The sequence below is a fragment of the Chelmon rostratus genome, chromosome 17 (assembly GCF_017976325.1).
Source record: "Chelmon rostratus isolate fCheRos1 chromosome 17, fCheRos1.pri, whole genome shotgun sequence".
Classification (NCBI taxonomy): Eukaryota; Metazoa; Chordata; class Actinopteri; order Chaetodontiformes; family Chaetodontidae; genus Chelmon; species Chelmon rostratus.
In genome coordinates, this window is record NC_055674.1 from 11901051 (window position 1) to 11925279 (window position 24229).

The window sequence follows — 24229 nt, forward strand, 5'->3', positions numbered from 1 at the left end:
ATATTTCAGTTTTGCATTTTCTCTCTCTCTCTCTTTTTTTTTTGGTGCTCCCTCTTTTTTCCAGGCCCCTTTGATGTGTCTGTGGATTCGTTATCATTCCGTTTGGATGAGCTCACAGACACAGATGCACGGGCACTCTCATGCACTTGCACACACACACACACACACACACACACACACACACACACACACACTCTCTCTCTGTCTTTTTATACTAGAGACCAGAGGCATCCACATGCAAGCGTGCATTCTAGTCTGTTTGTCAGTCTTTTCCATGTGCTGCTCCACCCACATCACAGCCCATACAATTCTTAAATACTTCGCTTACATGAAAAGAATATTTGCATAAGCAATTACAGTTGGCTCTGTGTGCATTAACTTTAATGTGTACTCTTGTATTAACTGTATGTGTATGTAAATGTTTATATAAGGTGTCTGTATATCCAGCATGTGGTGCACGCACAGGCAGCACGTGGCATTGTGTGGTTAGGGCAGTCCGGAAAACGCCGGCATCCCTGCACCCCTCCTGTCTGCCAGGCGGCTGGATGGCGGAAGCTCTTTCACCCTTTCTAGCACAAACACTCCTCTCTCCTCGCCTCCCTCTCTTCCTCCCCTTTAAACAGCCGTTTAGGATTGAGGGATGAGAGGACTTCCTCTTTAGAGAAGGCACATCTTTAATTTGAGCCTCCTCTCCTTCCACTTTTCTGACCAGAGATCCATTTAAAGCCAACGGGCCGCCCTGGTGCTGGCACCCCTCTCCGTCCTTACCCTCTCTGTTTCTCCCTGCCAGGCCTCCCTGATTCTTTTTTTGCTGTCCTCTCATCTCACCCTCATTGCTCTGTTATTGATGGTGACATGCTGTCTACCGCTCCAGTGACCACACACACACAGAGAAACACACACACACACACAGAGCTATTCTCCGAGGAATCGCTGAAGCTGCCATGTGCTCACCTGCTCTCCTCAGCTTTAGAGCATAATATGTTTCAGTCTGTCACACACTTGAAGTTAGCTGCAGTGAATTTTTTCGGTGTATCCTCAGAGGTTTAGGCCCAGCAGCCAGCTCCAACTTAGTCATAGTGCATTCCTTGAGTAGAGTTGTCAGTCACACGCAGGGTTCAGGATTGTGGCTCATGAACAAAGGCTCACATACACGCACATGCGCACACCCGTACACACACTCTCCAGCGAGACACACACCCAATTCATTCTGCTCTGCCTTGGAAGTTTAAAAAACTTGCTATTTCTGTGACATCCTCTTTTCCATCTTCCCCCTCTCTTTTCCTCTGTCTTTCTTTTTTCCATCTCGGTCTCTCCACATATCCTTTGTGTCTGTCTGAGCCCGGAAGGCAGTCATGCAACGAGACTGATTAATAATTACAGAGTACACAAAATTGGGGAGAGAAAAAAAAACAATTTCTTTGTCGTTTGATGTCCGACATGAGAGAGACCAAAATTACAAAGAGACAGAACACTATAAAGAGGAGCGAAAGCTTGCACATTCCTTTTTCAATCCTCTGCTTCTGTTCTTTGCTTTTTTATTGCCTTCTTTTTATTTTGCTGTTTTTATCTCCTGTGTCTTTCTCTATTTCTGTTTTTTTTTTTTTCATTTTTTGTTCAATCTCTATAAAGAGTTGTTGCTTTTGATAATGGGAAGTGGTTGATCACTTGACAAAAATGCAAACTTTGTGTGCAGGTAATGACTATAGTTTTCTCGATAGACATACGTTACTGTTCAGAAATTTGGAATCACCACTTATATTGATGCTCTCTCTGTCATAACAAAAATGCGTCTGTGACTCATATTGGGTCACGAGGTTTGGGAAAGGCTGCCCTCGATCATTGTCAACAACGGTGCATTTGGGCTTTGAATATTGTCTTTGGGTCCTCTGCAGTTTACACCGTGGTTGCACTGAATAGGTTGGATTTTTTTTTTTTTTTTTTTTTTTTTAGTTCATAATATGTTCAGCCAATATTCAGTGGTCCAATTCCAAAAGTGCTATCGTTGGACTAACCTATTTCTATTTTGAAGTTTTAAGAATAGCTTTGCAACATTCTGGCTGTTATAGGCTTATTGTGCACTGGACTCTGAAACAGGAACCTGTTCCTATTTAAATCTGCACAGATTTAGATGCTAAACCTTCTTTTACCAATGACTGCTGATGTCTTATTTTTTGAGTTAACTGTTACTCAGAGGTATCTTTGTCTCTTTCTGCCCTTTCAGTAGACAGTGTGGTTGAACCATTGCACAGCGTTTTGTTCTCCATGTGCAAAACATTAGATTTTTTTGGAAATCCTCTTTACAAAATCTATTTGTAAAGAGGACTTTCTACAACCTAAAAGCTTGAAAGACCATTCAAATATATAAAGAGGTCCTCTCAGCTGTCGACCCTCAACATATATTATACAGCATGTTTTTTTGTGTTTTTCTCTTGGTGTGTTCATTGTGCTGCCTACTGTGGTTTTCATAACTTTGTCAGTTTATCAGCTATATCCTTTATGAATTTTAATTTACACAATCACACTCACCTGACAGTCCTCCTGCTTTGAGAAATACAGATAAATGTGTGGAGTATTAGTCCACCCCACTACCCAGTGTGTGCCTGTTGTAATTTTGTGACAGTTGTGCTTCTAATTGGTTTAAAGTCTCATCCACTGGCCAAAAATTCATTCCTCCTCCTGCTCGTCTGTCCACGGGGAATAATTATCCATCTAATCTTAGTTAATTTGCAAGGGCGCAGGAGAAACGCGACGCAGCCACACACACACATACCCACATAGTATTGTACACACCACACTGAAAAACACACGCACAGCCAAACAGATTCTCTCTCCAATGTTGTCATCTTTGTGCATTGATCAGAAGAAGGGTCTTGGAAGGTTTCAGGCGCCGCTGAAGTGAACTGCAAGTTCACAGTTGTGTCTTTGCAGCTTAGAAAAATGGCTTTACTTTCTGTTGATGTTCAGTGTTGAACAGCTGCACATTCAATGTGAAAGGCTGTGAAAATGTCATTAGTTCATTGACTTTTTCAGTAAGGTTCACCCGTGCCATTATTACCATAGAACACTCATGAATAGCAGGACCAGGAGTGCAAAAAGATTATCTTACAAAATTTTGTGATTCAGAGCAGTATAAAACAGCCTGTTTGCCATCTGTTCTTAAAACCTGCATTTTTTTATCTAACAACCCCAGTTTCATATAGTTCCCCTCAGTGTAGCTGCCAGAGAGGCATTTTTAATAAGTTTTAACTATTTCTTATGATACACTCATTGTACTGAACTTGAATTGTGATTGGATGCTAGTCTGTGCTCTTGGAGAGAACATGCAAATATTTATTGAATAATAACTTACTGACTATATATATGCACATGTGATACAAACATGTTATCATAGAATGCAGTGGGGCAACCAATTGAATTATTAAATTAATACCTGAATCACTTCTATGTTCTATGTTCTATGTTGTACTTCTATGTTAAAAGCAAATTATGTGAGTACTGTATTGTGTCATTAAGGCACATATTATTTTGTTCATTGTTTTATTAATGAGACAGCACTAAATGATATACAATAAACATTTAATAACAGGAATATTATCAAGATTTATTGGATTTCAGCAACACGTCCTCTTCAAGAAAAGTCATGTAATGGATATAGGAGCCTGCCAACTTCCAGCACTCCAAATCCAATATGAATATTGACGCCAAAAACAAATCATGTCTGTCATCATGTTGACTGCAGAGTTTCCTCATTGGATATTGATATAAAAGGCATCATAGTAAGCTGATATCTATGATCTAATCTGCCAGGCATTTATTTGTACTTATTAGTACGGGACATTGGTACGTGATCTCTCTGACTGTAAATTTCAACATGTAAATTCTCAGGTGGTTTACAAAAATAACACCTTCACTCTTCCTTCACTTCTCAACTCAGTAACCCTCTTTCCATACACCCCGCCACACATTCCTGTACCCACACACCCTCCGTGGGTTAGGCTTGACAGTTGCTTGGTGCTGCGGTATATGATGTTGTGGCTGGGCCTCTCGGCTGGGCGCTGACAGCACTCAGTATGAGGCTGTCCCTCTTAGTGTGCCTGTCAATCCACTCAGCCTGCAGCTCTGTGACCTGACATTTGCCAGCAATAGCAGCAGTGTACCTGCATAGAAGACACACACACACACACACACACCATGTTTCCATCACTTTTGGGCACATTACGTACTTCCATCCATTTCTTGGAGACTTAGCTCGAACTATAACCATAATCACTTCTTGCCTAATCCTTACCCTAAGCTTAACCTAAGTCTTCACCCTAATATTTAATGATTCACGTTATTTTGTCCCCATAAGGAAGCCAATTCTCCACCATGTGACTGTGTTAACAGATTTATGTCCCCACAATGTGAAAAATACACATCCGCATACACAAACCATGTTATTTGAGCTGATGGATACGGTAGAATTGAATGCTAAAATCACTTTTCCATCACTCTGCTCTTCATCAAAATGAAAAAATGGTCGTATTAACATGTCAAAATGTTATCAGAAGATTTTGGTGACTTTTTTATTGCACATGGTCAGATTGAAAACATGCACTGTTTCAGCTCCTTCAATCTCTCTCTTTCTTTTTGTTCTCGAAAGCACGGTGTTACTACTGCTTTAAAAGTCGTAGAAAAAGAAAGCTCACATACTTTCTTAACAAAGTATTCTGGTCTGCAGTTGAATTTCTATGGCTTCATATAGTCATTTGTGTATGTGCATGTGTGTGTGTGTGTGTTCGGTTTGAAGGGAGATGGAAAGCCAGCTGGACAGAGCCAGGGAGAGCCAACGGCAGCAGATCCAGCAGGCAGATACGGCGCTGGAGCAGTTCAAGAAACAGGTGGAGCTCAGCTCTGAGAAGGCCTATGCTGACATGAAACTCCAGGTCTGACACACACACACACACACAAATGTGCATAAAACACACATTGAATGTACAGTGTATGTTACCAGAAAGAGGTATCCATTAACATCTGTTCTGTTATATGTGTGCATACTGTACATCCTGATAATCATGCACATACTGCACATTAGTCTTTTTTTGTTTCCTGTTGTATGCATTTACACAGACACACATATGCACTGTTACCCCTTTGCATGTTTGCTTTACCACAAACAGTACGCTGTTTGATAGGCAGTAACCAGGACGATGCAGACACACACACACACACACACACACACACATTTTGTAGGTGCAATGAGACACAGCCTGACCACAGATGCAACAGGGCGCCACGCTGGCTGCGCTTGAATTCCTCCGTATGTCTTTCTCCCTCCGTCTCTCTCCCTCCCCGTCACTTCCCCCTTAAAAGCTTCTATACTGAAAAATCTATAAGTGAGAACCAAGAACATTATCATCCCATGGCCATATTCTCTCATTTAGTCATTCTAAAAGAATGAAAAGATTTATAATGCTCATTAAGTAGCTGCATTCCTTTCTCTGCTACCACACGTTGACCTCACTTCCTCTCAGTGGGCGTGACGTGGGATGCTTGGTTTCCAGTGGAGAACGGGATCACATCTCGCGCACTAGGCAAGCAAACTAATTAGTACGTCAGGCCGGCCTCACGATCAGCGCCTCACACCGCGTGGGCTGCTGCTTATTGGGAGAGTTCTCCGATCGATATGCACTCAGCTGTAAAACTTCCAATGCTGTCCTACAAGTCAGTTTGTCTATAGGTGATTGTCAAGCATTTTAGGCTGTGTGTGTGCGCGTGTGCGTCTGTGTCTGTGTGTGCGCGCATTATTGACGAGGCAGTGCTGAGTGTGGTCCTGAATGTTTTAAACGGCTGCTTGTTAGGGGAGATTAGCAAGTTTTAGATGGTGATTGGTGAAGTAAGCGGGTAATGAGTGTGGTAGTATACACGAAGTGTAAGAAAGCAAGCGAGTTCATGTGGGAGTCAAATTTATGCATGGATGTTTGTGGTTACACAGACCTTTATTCCCACAGACTGAATTAAAAAAATGTTTGTAGTATTGAAATTGTGATGCTTGCATCTGAACCCTAAAGAAGCCAAAGAAAGCACCTGAAAAGAGATATTCTTTTTCGCTGTATTCAATGCTGTAGATGCTTGGACCCTTTAGGAAAAGCACACAGTCTACTAGTACAAAAATAAAACTATTTTTACCACCTGTGAAACTATTTTTTGTAATCTGTGCTTTGTGAGTATGCATAGGGGACCATACAATACAACACTGTAATGTAATTTTTATAGTTAGAGAATTTTGGTTTGTTTTTCACAACCCAGATTTCAAAAAAGTTTAGATGTGATATGTAAATAAAACCAGAATGCAATCATTTGCAAACTAGTTGTGTTTACTAACAGTGGTTTTACAAAGTGTTCCCAATCCAAACAATCATGTGTTCACAAAGTGGTGAACTTGCCTCATCCTCACTTGTGAACGACTGAGCCTTTTCAGGATGCCCCTTTCATGATACTCTCACCTGTTACCAATCAACCTATTTACCCGTGGAATGTTCCAAACAGGTGTTTTGGGAGTTTTCCACATCTTTCCCAGTCTTTTGAGCTCCGGTCTCAACCTGTTTGAAACGTGTTGCTGCATCAAATTCAGAATTAGAAGACATTTACAAAAATCAATGAAGCTGATGAGGTGAAACATTAAATATATTGTCTTTGTACTGTTTTCCAAAGTGTATGTCAAAAAGGCTTTCCAAATTATTTATTAGTTATTTATGCTTTACACAGAGTCCCAACTTTCTGGGGGTTGTGCAGGGCTACACTTGCTGTTTTATTCATTTATTTATTTATTTTACTAGGGGGGAAGTGATGTCTTCTTTTCTGATGCTTGGAAAATTGTCTGTATTGCTGTATTTTGCCCCTGCTTCCCCCTACTCTTTTCTCCTGTTGTCATCCTTCCATCTCATGCTCATTCCTTCTTTTCCCATTGCGCCCCTGGCATCCCAGTATTCAATCTGATTTTATCCTCAGCCCACATCAAAGCCACAGGAGAGAGGGAGCAGTCTCTTCTGCTTCCTTGTCATCCTCTCTCCCTCCTTCCCTCTCCCCACCCCACGTGCGCATCGCTCCATCACGTCCTCCTGCTAAGGCTTTAATGTTGCAGAAAGTACTTCAAAAGAAGTTTTTTACTCTCTCTTTTTCATCCTTCCATCTTCCCTCTCATAATTTTCTCCCTCTCTCTGTCTGCAGATGGTGTTATATCTAAATGGATTATCTGTATCACTCTCTTCCTCCCTCTGTCTTTCTCTCATTTTAAAATCAGCATCCCACTTTTAGACTGCACTTAAAGGAAAGAGTCTGCCCTATTTTGGTTGGGAAAAAAGAAGCACCATACGGAATCAAATCTCTGTTGCGTGCATAGTTCAAAGGAGGCTTCAGTATTTTAAATGGATTAATCAAAATACATTTAGCATTTCCTGAGCGTTACACACGGCATAGCCCAGATACAGAGGCGTTTCAGCAAATTACATTTCCAATTGTTTTGATTATCGTCACCTGAACAGAAAATATGAAAAGCGGTAGGCTGCAAGGAAGTTGAGTTAAGATAAATAGCGTAAATATTGTCAAATCCCCTTTTTTCCAAAGAAACACAAAGTCCTCAAAGAGGCAGCAGCTTTTAACTTTCTTATTTCTAACTGTGTTGCTTTTACTTGAGTCCTGGAGTTGCGGTTATTTTCCTGCACCTGTGAATATTGATGTGAACTACTGGTATTACATATTTAATGGTAATTATGTTGTACTTTGATGAATAGGTTAATATATTGATGTGCTGTTAGAACAATATCATTACCATCGTATCACACGTGATGCAATGAATATTTCTTCCCAATGGCAGTTCATTAATTTCAAATGAAAAGGAAAATGTTACAGTAGCATCACTGTGCTGCAGATGCATGGTGTTATGTTGCAAGTTCTGCATGTTCTGCATGATTTATTGTACTTATGGTGTGATTATGCATGCATCAGCTAGAACTAATGAAAAAGTACTGAGCAGAAATGTATGTCCAATCATCTGAAATCCGAGATTTTGAGCGGGATGTTATGTGCGGTTTTCAGAAAAATAAATGTGTTCCAGATTGTACAGCCAGACTAAATGTTTTACCCAAACATTTTATAACCTATATTTTTGACTGTTGAATTATTTTCAGTCAGTCAAAATAGTAATAAATTTGTGTTTTTGTTTTCCTCTTTTCCTCCAGATGGAGAAGGTAGAGGAGGATCTGATCCACTCCAAGTCCCTCAGGGAGAACCAGGCCAAAGACTTTTCCCACCAACTTGATGCACTCAGACAGAAATACGAGCAGCAGGTCTGTATGAGTCAGTAATTTTATGTCCGTCTGTCTGCAGTATGTATACCTGTAGTTATAGTTTTCTTGCCTTTGTGCTCATAATGTAGTCAGGGGAAAGAATTCTCCTCTTGCCTCCATCCTCATCATCATCACATTGTTATCGTCTCTCTATTATCAGTGAACACTTGGCCCCCTGGAGCCAGCCAAGGAGACTGACTTCCATTTGGAATAGTCTTGTTATTCCTCCCCATCTGTTCCACATGATTAATTTCTCATGATAAGGGACATGCTTTAGATTAAGCTTAGATTGCAACTCAATAAATATCTTAAACGTTGCCAATTGAAAACTAATGCAATCTGCATAGCAGACGCACTGTCCCCTTATCATCCCATCTCCGTTACTCTTCTTCGATTGGGAGTCTAGAAACCATTTTCACAACTCGTTGAAATCTGGCTTGCTGATAGGAAGACATCTCTTAGATGAGATGAGAGCATCAGATTCAGTCAAACCACAGAAATGGATATTACTGGAGGCAGCCAGTCTCATTGGAGGAGGCAGGGCACTTTAACCTCACCGGCCTGTTATACTTAAACAATGTGATTGAATATTTTAATAAAGCAACCCTGCATAGCAACTAATTGCACCATGTGATAAGAGATATTTACATTCATATATCCCTAGACTGCTATTAAATGATAAATATTGTTTTAATTCTTTAATTGTTCCTTTAAATGATGGTAAAAGTGCATACAGCACTAACTGGTGTAGCATCTCTATGCCCTGTCTGTATCCACAACGTGATTGATGTTCAGCCTCTAAACTAGCACTCTACCTAACGGATAATAAGCATGATAACACTCATTTCCAGGCCAGACGGAGTTTACACCGCGTGTAATTTGCTGTAGATAGTTGTAAGTGGAGAATATAAAGCCGGTGTTATTTCCAAGGAGTGGAGAAATGGTTCTCCATCATTGATTTGCTCCATGGCTGAATGCTTGCGTTTGTAATTATACTGACGTGTATGGGGGAAAACTTTAAAAAGATTCAAATAAGATCTGATTTATTCACTATATAGAAATCGTTTTAAAATATCCACCAGGAACAAGTTTAACTGGGAAATGCACCTTTTTAACTCTTGCGGCAAGGGTCTATTGTCATAGAAAGCACACAATGCCACTAAAAACGGTTTAACAGATAGTATCCAAAACAACATTTTAATCCCTCTGGAATGACCCAGTAACTGTGAGATTCCATCAGTGTTTTGAGTGCCAACCCCAGTACATTGTTCTGAGAAATCATAAATTCCATCTCATGTGAAAAACAGGTAAGTAATCAAAGCGTTGCAGAAAATCTTCAAGTGACGATTATCATCTGCTGCTACAGAGAGTGGGGGTGCAGTTGACAGTTGAATCCAGCTACACAGGGTTAGCAGCACATCAGGAAGGCTTTTGTCTTTCAGATAAAAAACATATAAAGACGAAGTACTTGTCTTTGTGATGATGTTGATGAGTGCTGGTGGCATTAGCTACAGTTAGAAGGGTAGTGAAAGAAAGAGAGGAAATGTGTCTGTATGCACATGAAAACGGGTGATTATTCATGAGTTACTGCCATTTTACATACTGTATACTGCGGTTTTGCACGCACACAAGCCTGACCACAAGTACTTAGTGGAGGCCTGTTCTCCCGTGCCTCCACTCCATTGGTGTCACAAGATTGCAGGGGTCAAGTTTGTCCATTCAGATGCTCACAAAAGAACATTCACCCAAGGGCAGCTTCAATGAGACTTTAAAAAGGGAGCTATGTATGAATTAGTTGTTTTGCAGCTGACCCCCCTGGCAGCTGGACGTCATGGTATCCTGACAAAGCTCTGTCTCTTGACGTTGGGGTGATGTAGTAGAGGTCAAATGTGTGGTTTGGAGTCATGGCCTTGAGAGATAAGGAAAATCTCAACAGCCTCGCTCTTCAGATGTCAGATTGTGAAAATGAATATTAAAAGACTCTATGGAGATGCAGATGTGTGGCTGTCCATAGATAGCTATGCACTCATGTCCATACTTGGCACTGCTCACTGGCCATCTTCATTTCAAACCCTACAGTAAGGAATAAGAGATTTGTCTTTCTTCCATCTCTCCCTCCCCTTCCACACTCACCCAAGCCTCCCCTGCTGAGCCCAGATAGGGCTTCTGTTCTACTCTCCTCCACACCCTCCTCTTTCCTCCTACATCCCAAACATTTCAGACCCCCCCGCCCCAGGGCTGAAAGAAGCCCATTACCTCACTGTCCTGTCTCAATGTGAGCAGACACACACACACACACACACACACACACACACACACACACACACACACACACAAAACCATGTCAGGCTGACAGGAGTCGTGCTGTGCAGTAACACCCGACCCACTCTGTATCTGTGGCACCAAGCTGTGCTATAACCGACTCAGTCTTCCCTCATAAACGCCACGCCGGTCCCTTTAAGAACCGCAGCACCCAGCATCCTCCGCTGCACGCTGGCGCTACGTGATGTCACAACCGGCTCCTTGCTGGGTCTGCTCTCTGTCATCTCCTCTCCTCTCCATCTTTTTCTTTAGCTGTTTTCCTCACAATGGATCTATCTTGCCCATTTCTTTATTTTCGTTTCACCTCAGGTCCCCTTTTTCCTCCAAAACCCCCATGGCCCGAGACTCTAAACAGGAGCGAACAGTAAGCCACGATATCCTCCCCCAGTTTCTGTTACCGCATGTCCTGCTGTCCTGCTGGGCAGTTCTTGAAGCAATTGCCTGCTTATCAATCTGTCAGCTGTAACTTGGGCTGCTGTATAACTCTGGCTACCTCTGTGGGACAACGTACTCTGCCTGTGGATCTGATTTGTATCTATTGTGCCTTTGAATGGGAAATGAAGGCGGTGCAAATTTGCCTGTCTGTGGAATGTACCGTAGACAGCATCAGCATCACCAGTGGCAGCATGTGGATGATGTTGCCCACACTCTGGATAGTGTTTGTCTAATGGAGCTCTCTGGTGTTCTATTATGTCCTGGAAAAATGGCATGTGTGAGATTTCTTGAGGGTGTAATGTATGTGTCTGTGTTCGCCTGCCATTAACTGAGCCACAGAGATAAAATACATTTTTATCTAGCTATAATTCCTCCCATTGCCCTTTTCAGGGGGCATTTAGCAAAGCTCTCCCAAAAGCTGAAGGGTAAATTCTTGGCTGCCAAAATGAAGTGTCTATTGTGGCCTTCCTCTCAGTGCCGGGGAAGGAATCCGGCTTCCTGTAGATAGCCCCTCATTCATCACCTGCTCTGAATAGCACGCAACGTCCAAAGATAGGGCTATGGATAGAGCAGGCACCGGGCATAGAGGCTGTGGATCTCCGCTTCTCTGGCAGGCCAGGTAGGGTGCCGTCAAGCACAATGTGCAGGGGATTAGCTTCAAAGCAGGGAGGCGAATGGGCCCCAGGCTCCTGCTGTCCTTTCAAGGCTCCGGCTGGGGCTGCACGACGGGATGGTGTGGGGGTCACTGGTCCTCCCGCCATGGGGGAGTGGGAACGGAATAGAGCCTGGGAAAGGCTTTGGGGCTGGGAGCTCCGTTGGCAAGGCTCACCTCTCAGCAGGTGACTCCGCTCACAGTCATGCTGGGATACAGACTTGCTTTGGATGGCAGGATGATTAAGCCTGAAAAATTGGGGCTTTCTGTCCCATTAAACATGTTTTATTTTCCTCTGTTGTATTGTGTGAAGCTGTTCGCAACTCCAGTGAGACTGAAATCTACTGTATGTTTATACCGTAACCAAGCCTTCTTGCTAACTGGTACATACAGGTCCTTGCTATACTCCATTTCAGATATCCTTCATTAGCAGCATGAACCCCAGTCATAGCAGCCTGGTAGCTGTTGAGCATACTTGAGCAAAACGCGGAAACTGATATTGATTAATAATTGGAATAAGTGGATTTGAAATTGGTTAAATTAATCATGTGAATACAATTACAGGTAAAAGCAGTATCAAGAGTCATTTAGCATCTTCTCGGTTATCCTCAAAGTTTCTGCTGTCCTCGCCTCCCTCTCCAGTTCGGGTTTATAATGATCATCATCGTCGACGCCTAAGCCGATTTTCGCATGCTGTCAGGCGCATAGCATGGGGCATCGGGTAGTTACTGCAGCCAGATGGCTAACCCCTACCAGCTTGCATGCATAGCCCACACTAACTGCTCTTTTATATGCCGATCGCAGAATAGGGCGAGGGGGACAGATTTGAAGAGAGAGAGGAGTGGGACATTGAGGGCTGGTCTGTGCAATTGGCAGGAGAGGTGGGAGGGCGGGGGAGCAAGCCAGATGTAAACACATCACATCGTGTTGTCCTCCGACAATGTGAGGAAGCGGAAAAACTTTTCTCGCTTTTTTCCCCTCCTTCCTACCAATTTCGCCAATGTGGTTGGGCACATGGGTGTTCCCGGTGGAGGGAAGGGGTAGAAGGAATAGGACGAAGAAAGGTTGAATGGATCGGTGGATGGACAAGTTGTCATGACGACAGGGTTGCTCTGAGTGTGTGTTGGCTGATGAAGTCTCTCTTTGCCTGCTTGTCCAATCAGATGGCTGAGCAGCGCATGCAGCACGAGCAGGAGAGGACGCGGCTACAGCAGCAGCACAGCGCGGAAAAGGACAGCCTGGTCCAGGAGCGCCAGCAGGAGGTGAGCAGCCTGGAGAGGCAGGCCAGGGCCGCCCTACAACAGCACCAACAGCACACCCAGGAGTGGAGGAAGCGCGATGCCCAGGTAGGGGGTCTCCAGTGATCCACGTTTGCACACACACACAGTTGCTGACCCATCGCTCTCCCATGGACAACCATTTTGTATTTTGCCCATTGACGTTTTCCTGGGGTTTCAAAAGCGCAGCGGGTTAAGACACTTTTTTATGCAAAGCAAAACAGATATTGACATTGTATTTGAATGATTTTATAGATTGCTGTATAGTGTGAGCGTACGGAAACATTTTAATTTTGTTTTAATTTGAATTAAACTTTATTTGGGTAAAAACAGTGCCGCGATTCAGAATAAGTAAAAAAAAAACCACAAAATGAAACCGAAAAATCACCCTGCCCCAAGTCCTAACGTTATTCTGATGGGTTTTTTTATTATTATTTTTTTTTATCGCAGCAGGGTTTCGTGATAGAAGCGTAAAGACTTGAAATCCAGAAACCACAGGTAGCCAGATGAAGGAGAAGAAAGCTGTTCTGTTGAGCACCAAGCTTTTATTCGAAAACCCTGGGTCGCGTTTCTTTTTTATTTTTCGCTGTGTGGACCAGCGTCAAGCGCCCTGTGCTCCCACCGAAGTGTATCTCTGCAAGGCATTCTCCTCTCACTGCAGGTAGCCATCTCCCTGCGGAAAACTGTGGTTACTCTCTCATTTTAGCATCGATAGCCACAGTGAGTGTATGACATTTGGGTCTATATTAATGGACATCCCTGACACTGAGGAGCTATTCTGTTAACCAGCAGCAGGTCTTCATCTCATACCTCTCGCTCTGTTTTTGCCTCTATCCAGCCTGGGCTAGCTTGGAGCTCTGCGGGAAGCCATTTGACAAACCAGCTCCCAGCTGGGGATGTGTTTGACTCTTCAGGCTTCCTAATGAAATGGCCATTGTCAGCATGCAGAGAATTTTGTTTAGCTGGTGATAAGGATTCAGGCATGCGTGTGTGTGGTATTTGTGGCCAAACTGCGTTCTCACCAAATGTGGGCACAGATGGTGCCAGACGGCGAATGAAATCGTACTTAGCGGAAACTATTGTATGTTTTATTTTGCCATCACTAAGTGCGAATCATTTACTAAGTGAATTTAAGAAACAATTTACATTTATCACTAATAGCTTAACAACGTCAACTTTTTTTTTTGCCTACACTGTGATGGTGAAAGCCTATTTTTCTTGTGAAATTCAACAGTTTTTGACGACTTCCATATTTAATTTTTTTATTCATGTTTACATTTTAAGTGTAAACAGTGAAACTAGAAGGGATGCTCCCACGAAGATTCAAAACTGCCCCCTGTTGTTAGCTCAAATGTCAAAGTATTACGGCATTCGTTGCCTCTTTGTCATATTGAGGCGATTATTTAATAGACCGCTCAAAGTGCAAAATGTCTTTAAAAAGCTAGAAGCTGTGTAACATAAGGGGAAAAGTCTTGTGTCTTTTTTAATGTTCCCTTGTCTCATATTTGCGGGAAATGCCTTTCACAGCACCGATGACACCAGCTAGTGTGTTATTTGGTTTCCTGGAGATGCCGTCACAACAGGACACTTCTGCTGATAACATGCCACCCTCCGCATGTCAAAATGACGCCTAGTTTGACAAATCTTAGCTTCTCCAGAGGTGACAGAAAACAAACTTCCCCAGTACTCATCTCGTATTCTCAGTTCCTGTTTGCTTGTGCAGTATTTTGAGGAGAGATCAGACGCCTGCCTAGTGTCAGATGTTAAAGCAGCAGAAATCATGATTTTGTCACTCAGGCCTTGGAAAGATGGAGTTCAGGATTGTGAGGTTGTGAAACTGGTCGGGATGTGAGCTGGCTTGACTTCCTGTGTGAGCTCTTTTCCATGGATGTGCCGTTGAAATGACAAGAAGCTGGCATACCAGCAGCAGATATGTATTAAACATGAGCTTTTTTTTTTTACATTGAGCCAAGCCACTTATTATTAAACACTTTTGCATTACCAAAGATGTTTACCCTCTGAGAACTCAGTCGCATTGATGGCGATGTGGCGCTCACCGGCAGCCTTTCTAAACACATGGCACAGGATGGGGAAAGTTATGAAAATATGAACTGAATTTCTAAAAAAACCCCCAGCATTTTGTTGATGCTTACAGAAAACGTAGAGCACTTTGTGTAAAGATGTTTTCATTTCTCCTCTGCGTCTGAGGGTCTCTGACTTTTTTCCAGCACATCAAACAACACACTCCCACCACATGGGTCAGATGGACAAAGATATTGTCATCAAGTGACATGTCAGTAGCACGCAACCCAAATGTCTGCAGTGGCGATTGAACCCAGGCCTCATTATTTCTGCCTCTCTCTGTCTCACACTTTCTCTAAGTCTTCCTGGAAACAGTGGAAAGACAGTTGCAGCTTGGAAGTTGGCGAATGGAACAGCAAATGTCAGTCACACACTCATAGGATGAGTAATACCCGCTCATCTCCTTGATGTGGCGGGACACTAATAAATAGCGTTCCTGACTCCTGCCTGTGTTTGAGAAGGAGAGCCAGTGAGTCGTAGCAGCGATTGGAGGCAAGAGCTAAAAAAAAAAAATCTCACACAGGGACACATTGTCCTCAGCCCACCTCATCCCAGTTTGTTATCCAAGATACTCTGGCTTCACCCATCATGTAGCCACTACATGCTGTAAAGGCTATATGGCCCATCTGTTGTGTACTGTTGTGTACATGGGGCTTCTTTTGCGTTCAGGACGACTACATCGTTCAGTTTTCAACATTCACACATTACCTTTCCTTCGCATGAATTAAGTAGCTGGATTCAAGGCCTGGTGTGAGAAGTTGGCCTCGCACCGACTCATTGAATTAACTCACCATTTCCAGCCTTGTGGACCTGATGCTGTTGCTCTTCAAAGAATAAGCTGTTTCTTAAGCCATTTTGGAAAATACCAAAGTGTGAAAGCAAGCTTTCCGTTGGCTGTTGGTCCAGGATGATGAAACGTCTTGCTGGTAAAACATGTTTGCCCACAGCCTGTGCTGTGTTGTTCTGTTAGCTGATCAATGCCCCCCAGAGGACGAAGGGGTTTTGTAGAATGTTTTGGGAATCCATCACCGGTATACCCCTAACACGCCCATATCCGGATGTAGCGGCCTGTCGTTTTTTGACTCCCTTGTAGGGATATTCTGATGAGAAATATGTGGTGAGTGCACATCCACCCATGGGATGTTAAACATATGTTTAACAATAATTTTCAATTTGTCCAGAACCTTTTCTCATTATTTTATATTCTATACAAAATGAATCTTTCTTCTAAAAAGCATTTTTGGAAATGTAAAGATGAATTGTATTATATGATAAAACAGTTTAATATATTTCACTGTTGCCATTGTTCTTAATGTTCTCTATTTTGTGTCTGTGAGGCTTTTCAATTGTTAAACATTAGTAAGAGTTTGACTTCAAAAACTAGGGCCAGCGTTATAAATTAATTTGAAGCCTTGTTTTTTTTTTGCAAACAACAGAATTGTTTGTTCTATGCAAAAACCCGTCATTCATATTTTTCCCACCAGCTCCTCCTCAAAACTAGTTTTATGGGTATTATTTTCCAGAATTATTATGTCTTTTCTAAAGGAGCGTACATGCCATCTGGACTTCAAACAGCATGGGAGAGCACGAGAGTCTTGTGGGGTCTTTCTTCTGGGCCGTGATGGACTAAATAATGATGCTGTCAATTTTTCAAAGCATTTCACTCCCGAGTACATGATTAAGATGAGTCAAATGAAGAGGGTGATGACAGACTAAGTCAAAGCTAAGGGGATGTCTGATGAGGAGAACAAGGCAGACAGCTAGATCATTGTGCACATTGATTTTCTCACTGTGTTGTCATTGACAAAATGATTGGTCCCTGAGATCTGGTATCGTCAAGTGGATCTTGTCTTGTGTGTCCCACTGAGCTGGCATGTCACTGCGTTTGTGGCTCTTTAAATGATTTCATCACGTCTTCCCACACATTTACGTCAGAAACCAGGTGATTTTTTTTTCTCCCTCCCCCTTCAGTACGATTGATCATGGGCGAAGTCACCAGTGAGTGCTGATGCTCTGTGATGTATGTGAGCGTTACAGCGTGAGCTCTTTGAATCCATGAAGCCATTTAGTATGTGCATACATCACATCTTGGATCTCACCAGATGAATCTTTAGCTGACAACAATAAAACATTCATTACCACACTCTTTCCTCCGTTTTCCTTGCTTAGCTCAGTCAAATAATGCGTATGTATTGTATGTATATCAGAGTCTAAACACTAATACATTATTCATATTTTGAGGGAGAAATTGTTATTTCATTGGTTGATGCTTGTGAGTTATATTGCTAACACAATATCAGAGCATTGTTCACATGAAATATGTACCAGCTGTGATATAAGATTCACTTTCTTACAGAATGGCTGCATATTTCCCTTTTATAGCACGTATGGTTTTACTTTTATGATTTGATTCCTTTTTTTCTGTTCGGTCAAATTTTATTTCTTTTTTACTTAAGCAGGTCTTGTTCCACAGTTTTGTAAAAGAAAATTCACTCACATTTCTAGTTTATGTGTTACAATAAATAAAGTGAAGATTACTAGATTAAGTATCAATATGGCCAATGCAATATGCTGTTTTGTATTTAAGTCAAAGAAAGTTAGACAGGGATTAGCATGGGGGCTACAGTGAAGGTCAAGGCCGTGAACAGATCATGAAGAAATTATGTGTTAATGGAATAGTCCGACATTTTGAGGAATATGCTTATTGGCTTTCTTGCCAAGAGTTAGATAAGAAGATACCTCTCTCATTTAAGTGCAGTATCTACATTAACTTTGGAGCTGGAGGTTGCAGCTGATTAGCTTAGCATAAAGACTGAAAGCAGCTAGCCAAAGCTAAAACACAAAACCTGCCTACCAACACCTCTAAAGCTCACTAAGTAACACTGCATGTTAGATATTATTTGTTTAATTTATACACAAACTTTATTTCCCAAAATGTCAAAAACAAATTCTTTCAAACTCAGAAGTTTTCAGAGTAGAACAAGTCTAGACATAAGTAAGCTTTAATGCTCAGGTCAACAGAGTTGATGCTAAAAATATTCCACCTGCCATGCTGATGCAGACTGTTCTCACAGCAGCCATTTGAGTTGTCAAAGCAGGAAAAACACAGGTGTGACTAATAAGATTAATTATGTCTCCGCTCCATTTCGGTGTGCCTGTGAGCCATGTCAGGAAGCCAGCATGCACAATACCAGAGCCCTGGCACTGACATGCCGGCATGGAACACAACTGTCGTAAATGTTATTATTTACACCTGTGTTTGCCAAGTCATTATATCCACTGTGAGAAAGGTTATGTAACCTTCATGTAGTGCTTTTTGGATGGGGAAGACATGTCACTTCTTTGCTATTATATCTTTCATATCTGACAGCAATCCACAAACATTTTCATCTATTAAGTCTTAACTATTTTTGAACATATACTGAACTGATTACTCATTTTCCCCTTTTTTATTTATTTGTTGTTTTTTCTGTTTTGTTTAATCGTGTAAATCAAAAATCAGGGATCACTTCTTCGTAAAACATGTGGACACTCTCCAAAACATAGCTGGGCTTCTTCCTGCAGAGAAGGCTTGTATGTTACAGAATAGTGGAAATGAGTGGCAGCTTTGTTGTGGTTGTAATCAAACACAGGACGCCGCCAGTATTACCAGCGCATCCTGGCTGTCGAGTCGATAAAGGATGCTGCCTCAACAACTGTCACAATGCGGTTTGCAAAGACAGCAGCACGTGGGTTAAAATGTTATCAAGAAACTCCTCAGCCATGCTGGCTTGTCTGTGCAGCAAGTTTACACTTGACTCGGTGTTGTTTTCTCTTGATTGAACATATGCGGTCCATTAACCAGTGTGCCATCCTTTTCAACTCTGTCCTCTGTTGCTCTGCCAGTCTTTTGTCTTCTTAGCTGCCATGATTTGACCCAGTATATTTCCTCTGACACTCTCCTATTGTCAACACGAGCTGCTTCGTCACAAAGCTCCACATCAGCATGCTAACTTGTGCCCTGTTGAAGTGGCTGTTCTCACTTACTGCCAAAGGAAACATGCTCTTTTGGCCTCTTAAGTTTCTGAAGTGTCATTGCCAATGCCTGTGTTCTGGAAGATTATACTCTAACTTATTAAAAGATTTTTTGGAAGACGGATCATCCACATTTGTTAAAGAGAGAATTATACATTAAAGACTCTTCAGGGCTCAGATCTAATAGCTGCTCGCCCTTGAAGGCACAAATGGAGCACTGAGGCTGGTAATGTTGAGAGACAGCAGAGAGTGGGACATGGAGAGAGAGGATTGCGTGTGTTTATTTTTTACCTCATATTCTCTCTGAATGTGCCGCATGCCATTGTATGTGTGTGCAGTTAGACCATGTGTGACTGTTTGTCTGTGTATGTACGTGTGCGCACAAGTGGATCTGTGTGTCTGTGTGTCTGTGTGTGTTGGGGGGGGGGGGGGGTGGGCATAACACAGAGCCACAGCATCTGCCTGTTTTTGTGACACTCCTTTGAAGTCTCTTTGATTCTCCCCAGTGCCCGCTAAAAAAGACTTCAGACACTTTCTGTCTGATTGCCTTAACATGGCGTTGTCCTGGGATGCCCGGGCTTTTTTTTTGGGGGGGGGGGCACACAGTTCAAACCAAAGTAAGACATCAACCAAGTAAACCAATGAGAGTAATGAGGGTGTGCAATAGCTGGGGAAAATGTGCAATATAGGTACGGAAGTGTGAAACGCCACAACTGCAATGCATCTTAGAGCCACCTACAATCCACTACAATGCTTTTTGCTTATTGCAAATTGTAGGAAATTATAATATTTTACAGATAAATGCAGTACATGTGGTGTTCTTTATGTTCTATTAAGGGGCTTTTTGATGACCGAGAACTTCCAACTGTAACATGTTTAGCCCATGTCATATCACAAATGCACATAGCAGTCCTCTTACTAAACCTGGTAGTTTGAAATGTGAAATGTACATAAAGAAAGAAACAAACTTCATCATACCAGCAGTGATGCAGTTTTGCAGTATCAGACCAGTCTTATTTCTGGTGTTACAAAGGCTGTGGGGTTGTTCTTATTAGCAATTTCTACTATGTATTGTTGACTCACACTGGCAGCACTATTAAAGGGCTCTTCTGGGCAAAGTCATGGCTGAGCAGTTAAAAAAACAAGAGGTCAAGCGAGAGGGTCAGGCCATCAATCAGCCCCCACACAACCACCCAGAGGGAAAAAAAACATTTAAGCCTGTTTGTGAAACTTTCCTGCACTTAGTTTAGCTGTAGAAGCACTCCTCCAAACTTACTGTGTCTCAACCTCAAATCTTCATGCCTATCAATATACTATGTATTGACATTTCTTAACAGCTTTCACTCGGGTATCATTTTAGAGAACTTGACTCCACCTGCAATCCAGCCAGACCACTGGCACGGCATTTTTCTGTGTGGGAATATATGAGTACACATAGAAATATGGGTGGATGTTCTGAAAAGCTTGAAATCTCCCTTGGTACATCCAATAAACACATTTAGACATACGTACACCCGGGGGGATGCACAATAAACTAAACTTTCTATCTGTTCTATCAACAGGAATATGAAGAAATCTTAACTAAGTGTCCCCACAATATCTGCAGGACAGTGGTTATGTCACTTACCTAAATCCGCTATACATCTGTGTATCTGTCTCTTTCCAGACCATTTCAGGTTTGGAAGCCCAGTTGTCAAGTCTCAGTGAGGAACTCCAGGGTGCCCATGCACACCATAAGCAACAGTTGGCTGAGACGGCTTTGCTCCGAGAGGAGGAGAAACAAAGGGCATTCGTGGACAAAGAGGCCTCCCTGGACCGGCTTCGCTCTGACATGGAGCGCATCCGCAGCGACCTTGAGAGAAGCCACCAGCAGGAGAAGGACGCTGCGCAAGAGAAGGTGGGTGATGGGTGAGAGGATAAAGATGGGATAGGGTCAGTTTCCAATAGGATGCTGTCTGCATAAATCATCTTATGTCTTTCTGATGCATGTGAATGCTGGTTTAAATTAAGGTGAAAAAAAAGTGACACCTCATAGATTCACTAGAATACATACATAAAACATAAACATAACCTATAAGAGTGGAGAGAGTGGCTGACTGTGCAAGAAGGAGGTCATGACGTAGCTTTGTTTGGCTTTGCAGTACACAAGGAGTGAGTTCAAGACAGTTTTCAGCCTGTGGCTGTTAGAAGGTGTTTTGTTGTGTTGTAGCAGTACTCTTGTTCAGACAATCAAGATTTTTTTATTCTTTTGTATGTATCACTCACTTCCTCTTCCACTCTCTCTCTGTACTTCTGCCTCTGTTTACGTGTCTCCCATAGATATCAGAGAACGTGTGTTGAACGTTGCCTTTATCAAGCTATTGTTTTTCATCAGTGTTGACAATGAGAACAGGTTGTGTTCGTGTGCCTGTGTACTTGGGTCCAGCACTGGTTATATGGAGCTTTTATCCAAAGCCTTTTACATTTTGCCAGTCACACACACACACACACGCACATGCACACACACACATGACCACACAAATATATTTCCATTCCAATGGCGGCAAGCTACCATGCAAAGTGCTAACTATCAAGATCAATTGGAGTTCAGTGGCTCAAGGACAGTTGGACATGTGGACAGGAGGAGCTGGGGATCGAACCACCACCTGTGACTCATGGACAACCCACTCTACCTGCCAAGCCCCCAGAGGGAGGAGAGCTTGGTTGGGTTCACCACTGTAGCAAGGATCTGCTGCAACCTGTGCCTGATGCCATGCCAGTGCAGTCGCACAGATCAGTACATCTTAATGTTTCAGATCTGAACTGGAGTTAAACCTGTGCATATGTCACCCACACAGCCTTAGTCTTATTGAGATACTCTGTCCTAAACACCACATGAAACCCAGCTTGTTACTATTACAGAATTTTACTACCAGATCCTTAAACAGAGAGTTCAGTAAGGTAAAGGGGCTACAAGCATGTACAATACATGTCCTTACGTATTTGTAGAAATTAAGTCCTTTGGTTGACCCTCTTACCATCATGAGATATACCATTTTGAAATGCACACACACCTTGGGGATTGGACTTGGAGGGGAAACCACAGCATTTCAGTAAAGTCATTATCCAGCTTTGCTTTTTGCTATCTTAGTGAACCAGGAAGTACTTCAATTAGAACTTCTGAGGTACCCTCTCTCTTTCTTTCCCTCTTTCTGTCTCATATTCGCTCCCCTGGCCACGACAGAAACTGGACCCATGGCTGGGAAATCACTCATAATCTTGTGCTGGTCTAGCAGGAAGCTGACCTAAGGTGGTGTTGATCAGAACCTAATCCCTCGGCAGGGCCCATCAAAGAGAGCATTTTTCATTAGACACCATCCCACGCCAGCTGCGCAGCATTAGCCCCGGAATGCAGGGACCTCCAAAGCACCCAGACGGCCATTTTGGCTCCATATGGCACACAGAACCAGGGGTGCTGAAGGGAGAGATCCGAGGAAAAGAGTGTGCTTATTAAAGGGTAATCCTCATTTGAAGAAATCGTGCCATTTCCTATCAGCCCCCTTTTCTTCATTTTTGGATATGTGAAAGCTGTTTTGCAGCTAAAAGTTATTTTATCTTTTTGGCACACTTTAATTCCCCTCTCTCTTGGCTCTTTTTTTTTTTATACATAGGGAAAAAAATGACCCACAGTTGTCGAGGAATCTGGAGTGGATTCAAAGCAGTGAGGCTGAATGTTGAACTTGAACTGATAACACTATAAGCCATGTGCTAGTTTCACTTTTTCTGAAAGAGATTAATGATTTCTCGTTCCTTTTTTGTCATCTGAAAGTGCATGCACGCTTCTAAAAAAAAAAACTCAGCAAAGGTTGAATGTGGTGCTTTTCCCCCGTTTTCTACTTTCTAATCTGTCTCCAAGTTTGACTTCGGAGTGGGCAGGGAGTAGTTTCACTTCTTCCTTGTGCCCTGTTTTCCTGTTTTTTTTTTTTTTTTTTCATGGGATTGAAGTCATCCAGCGTTCAGATCCATATTGACTCGTTCACCCTGTTTTGTAAGCTGAAAATTTCTCATTCTTTTGATGCAGACAGAAATGCTGTCCTCTGCAGTCCACCATGCTCTTGGAAGGCCAGTTTTTTTTTTAACACATCTACCAGATCCTGGAAAAAAGGCCAGAGAAATCCATTAAATCCATGAATGGATTCCCATCAAAGACACATGCGTTTAGGGGAGAGACAGAGCGGGATACAGGGGATGGGGGTGACGTTTTGGGAGTAGACAGTCGAAGCTGTTGGAATGAAATAATGAGAAACAGAATATCAGAGGAGATAAGATCAGACGCTAAGATAGTTCCATACATTTGAGCTGCATCAAAACGAAAAGAGGAGAGAAGGAAAAAGTGATGGAGGTAGGCTGAGTAGATGGTGTGAGGAGGGGGGTGTTCTGGTGTGTGTGTGTGTGTGTGTGTGTGTGTGTGTGTGTGTGTGTGTGTGTGTGTGTGTCTTTATGGGTGAGACTGAATGCACACAACCCCAGACCTCCCAATCTCCGTTCTCCACTGAGGGGCCTGTGAAGCTGCCTCTGTGACAGATAAAGACGCCTCATCTGTGGGCTACTGTGGGCATGAATCCTGCCTCTCACCCACACCACCACCTCCTTATCTAACTTTCTTATTCTGCTCCACACCTCCATCGTCCCCACCCCCCCACTCTGCCTTAAAGTTGTGGCAAAACCCAGAACATTAGGGCTTTCTATAAAGAGTTGGCCTTACTAGAAATCAGTTCTGGGCTTTGAGCATGTGTGGGAATATTTTTACCACATGCACACACACAAACACACACACACACACTCCTCTGTATGACCACGAGCATATAAAACACAGGTCATATTTGTAATAGGCAGTAATTATTTAAGCTTAAAGTTTCATTACACACAAGTTTCACACACACATGGCTGTGTCCTGCTCACTCCCTGCCTGTCGATACTAGAGATCTGAGATACTGCGAGACAAAAGATCAGGAGGCCTCAGGTTTGATAGGAACGTCTGGAACCTAGAATTCATATTTTCTCTTAGTCTGGAGAACATAGTTCTTTGAACTGCTAGAGGAGATTAGATGTGCAAATTTTGTCTGATATATTTGTGT

General features: G+C 42.6%; 1 protein-coding gene across 2 annotated transcripts in view; it reads left to right on the forward strand.

The window, feature by feature from the left end:
* cep112 (centrosomal protein 112) overlaps positions 1 to 24229 on the forward strand; it is a 96939-nt gene that overhangs the window by 36408 nt on the left and 36302 nt on the right. For both annotated transcript variants that reach the window (XM_041956924.1, XM_041956925.1), the window contains exons 17-20: positions 4793 to 4928; positions 8223 to 8330; positions 12903 to 13085; positions 20779 to 21009. In XM_041956924.1, coding sequence (XP_041812858.1) covers positions 4793 to 4928; positions 8223 to 8330; positions 12903 to 13085; positions 20779 to 21009 — 658 coding nt within the window. The remainder of the gene's footprint in view (positions 1 to 4792; positions 4929 to 8222; positions 8331 to 12902; positions 13086 to 20778; positions 21010 to 24229) is intronic.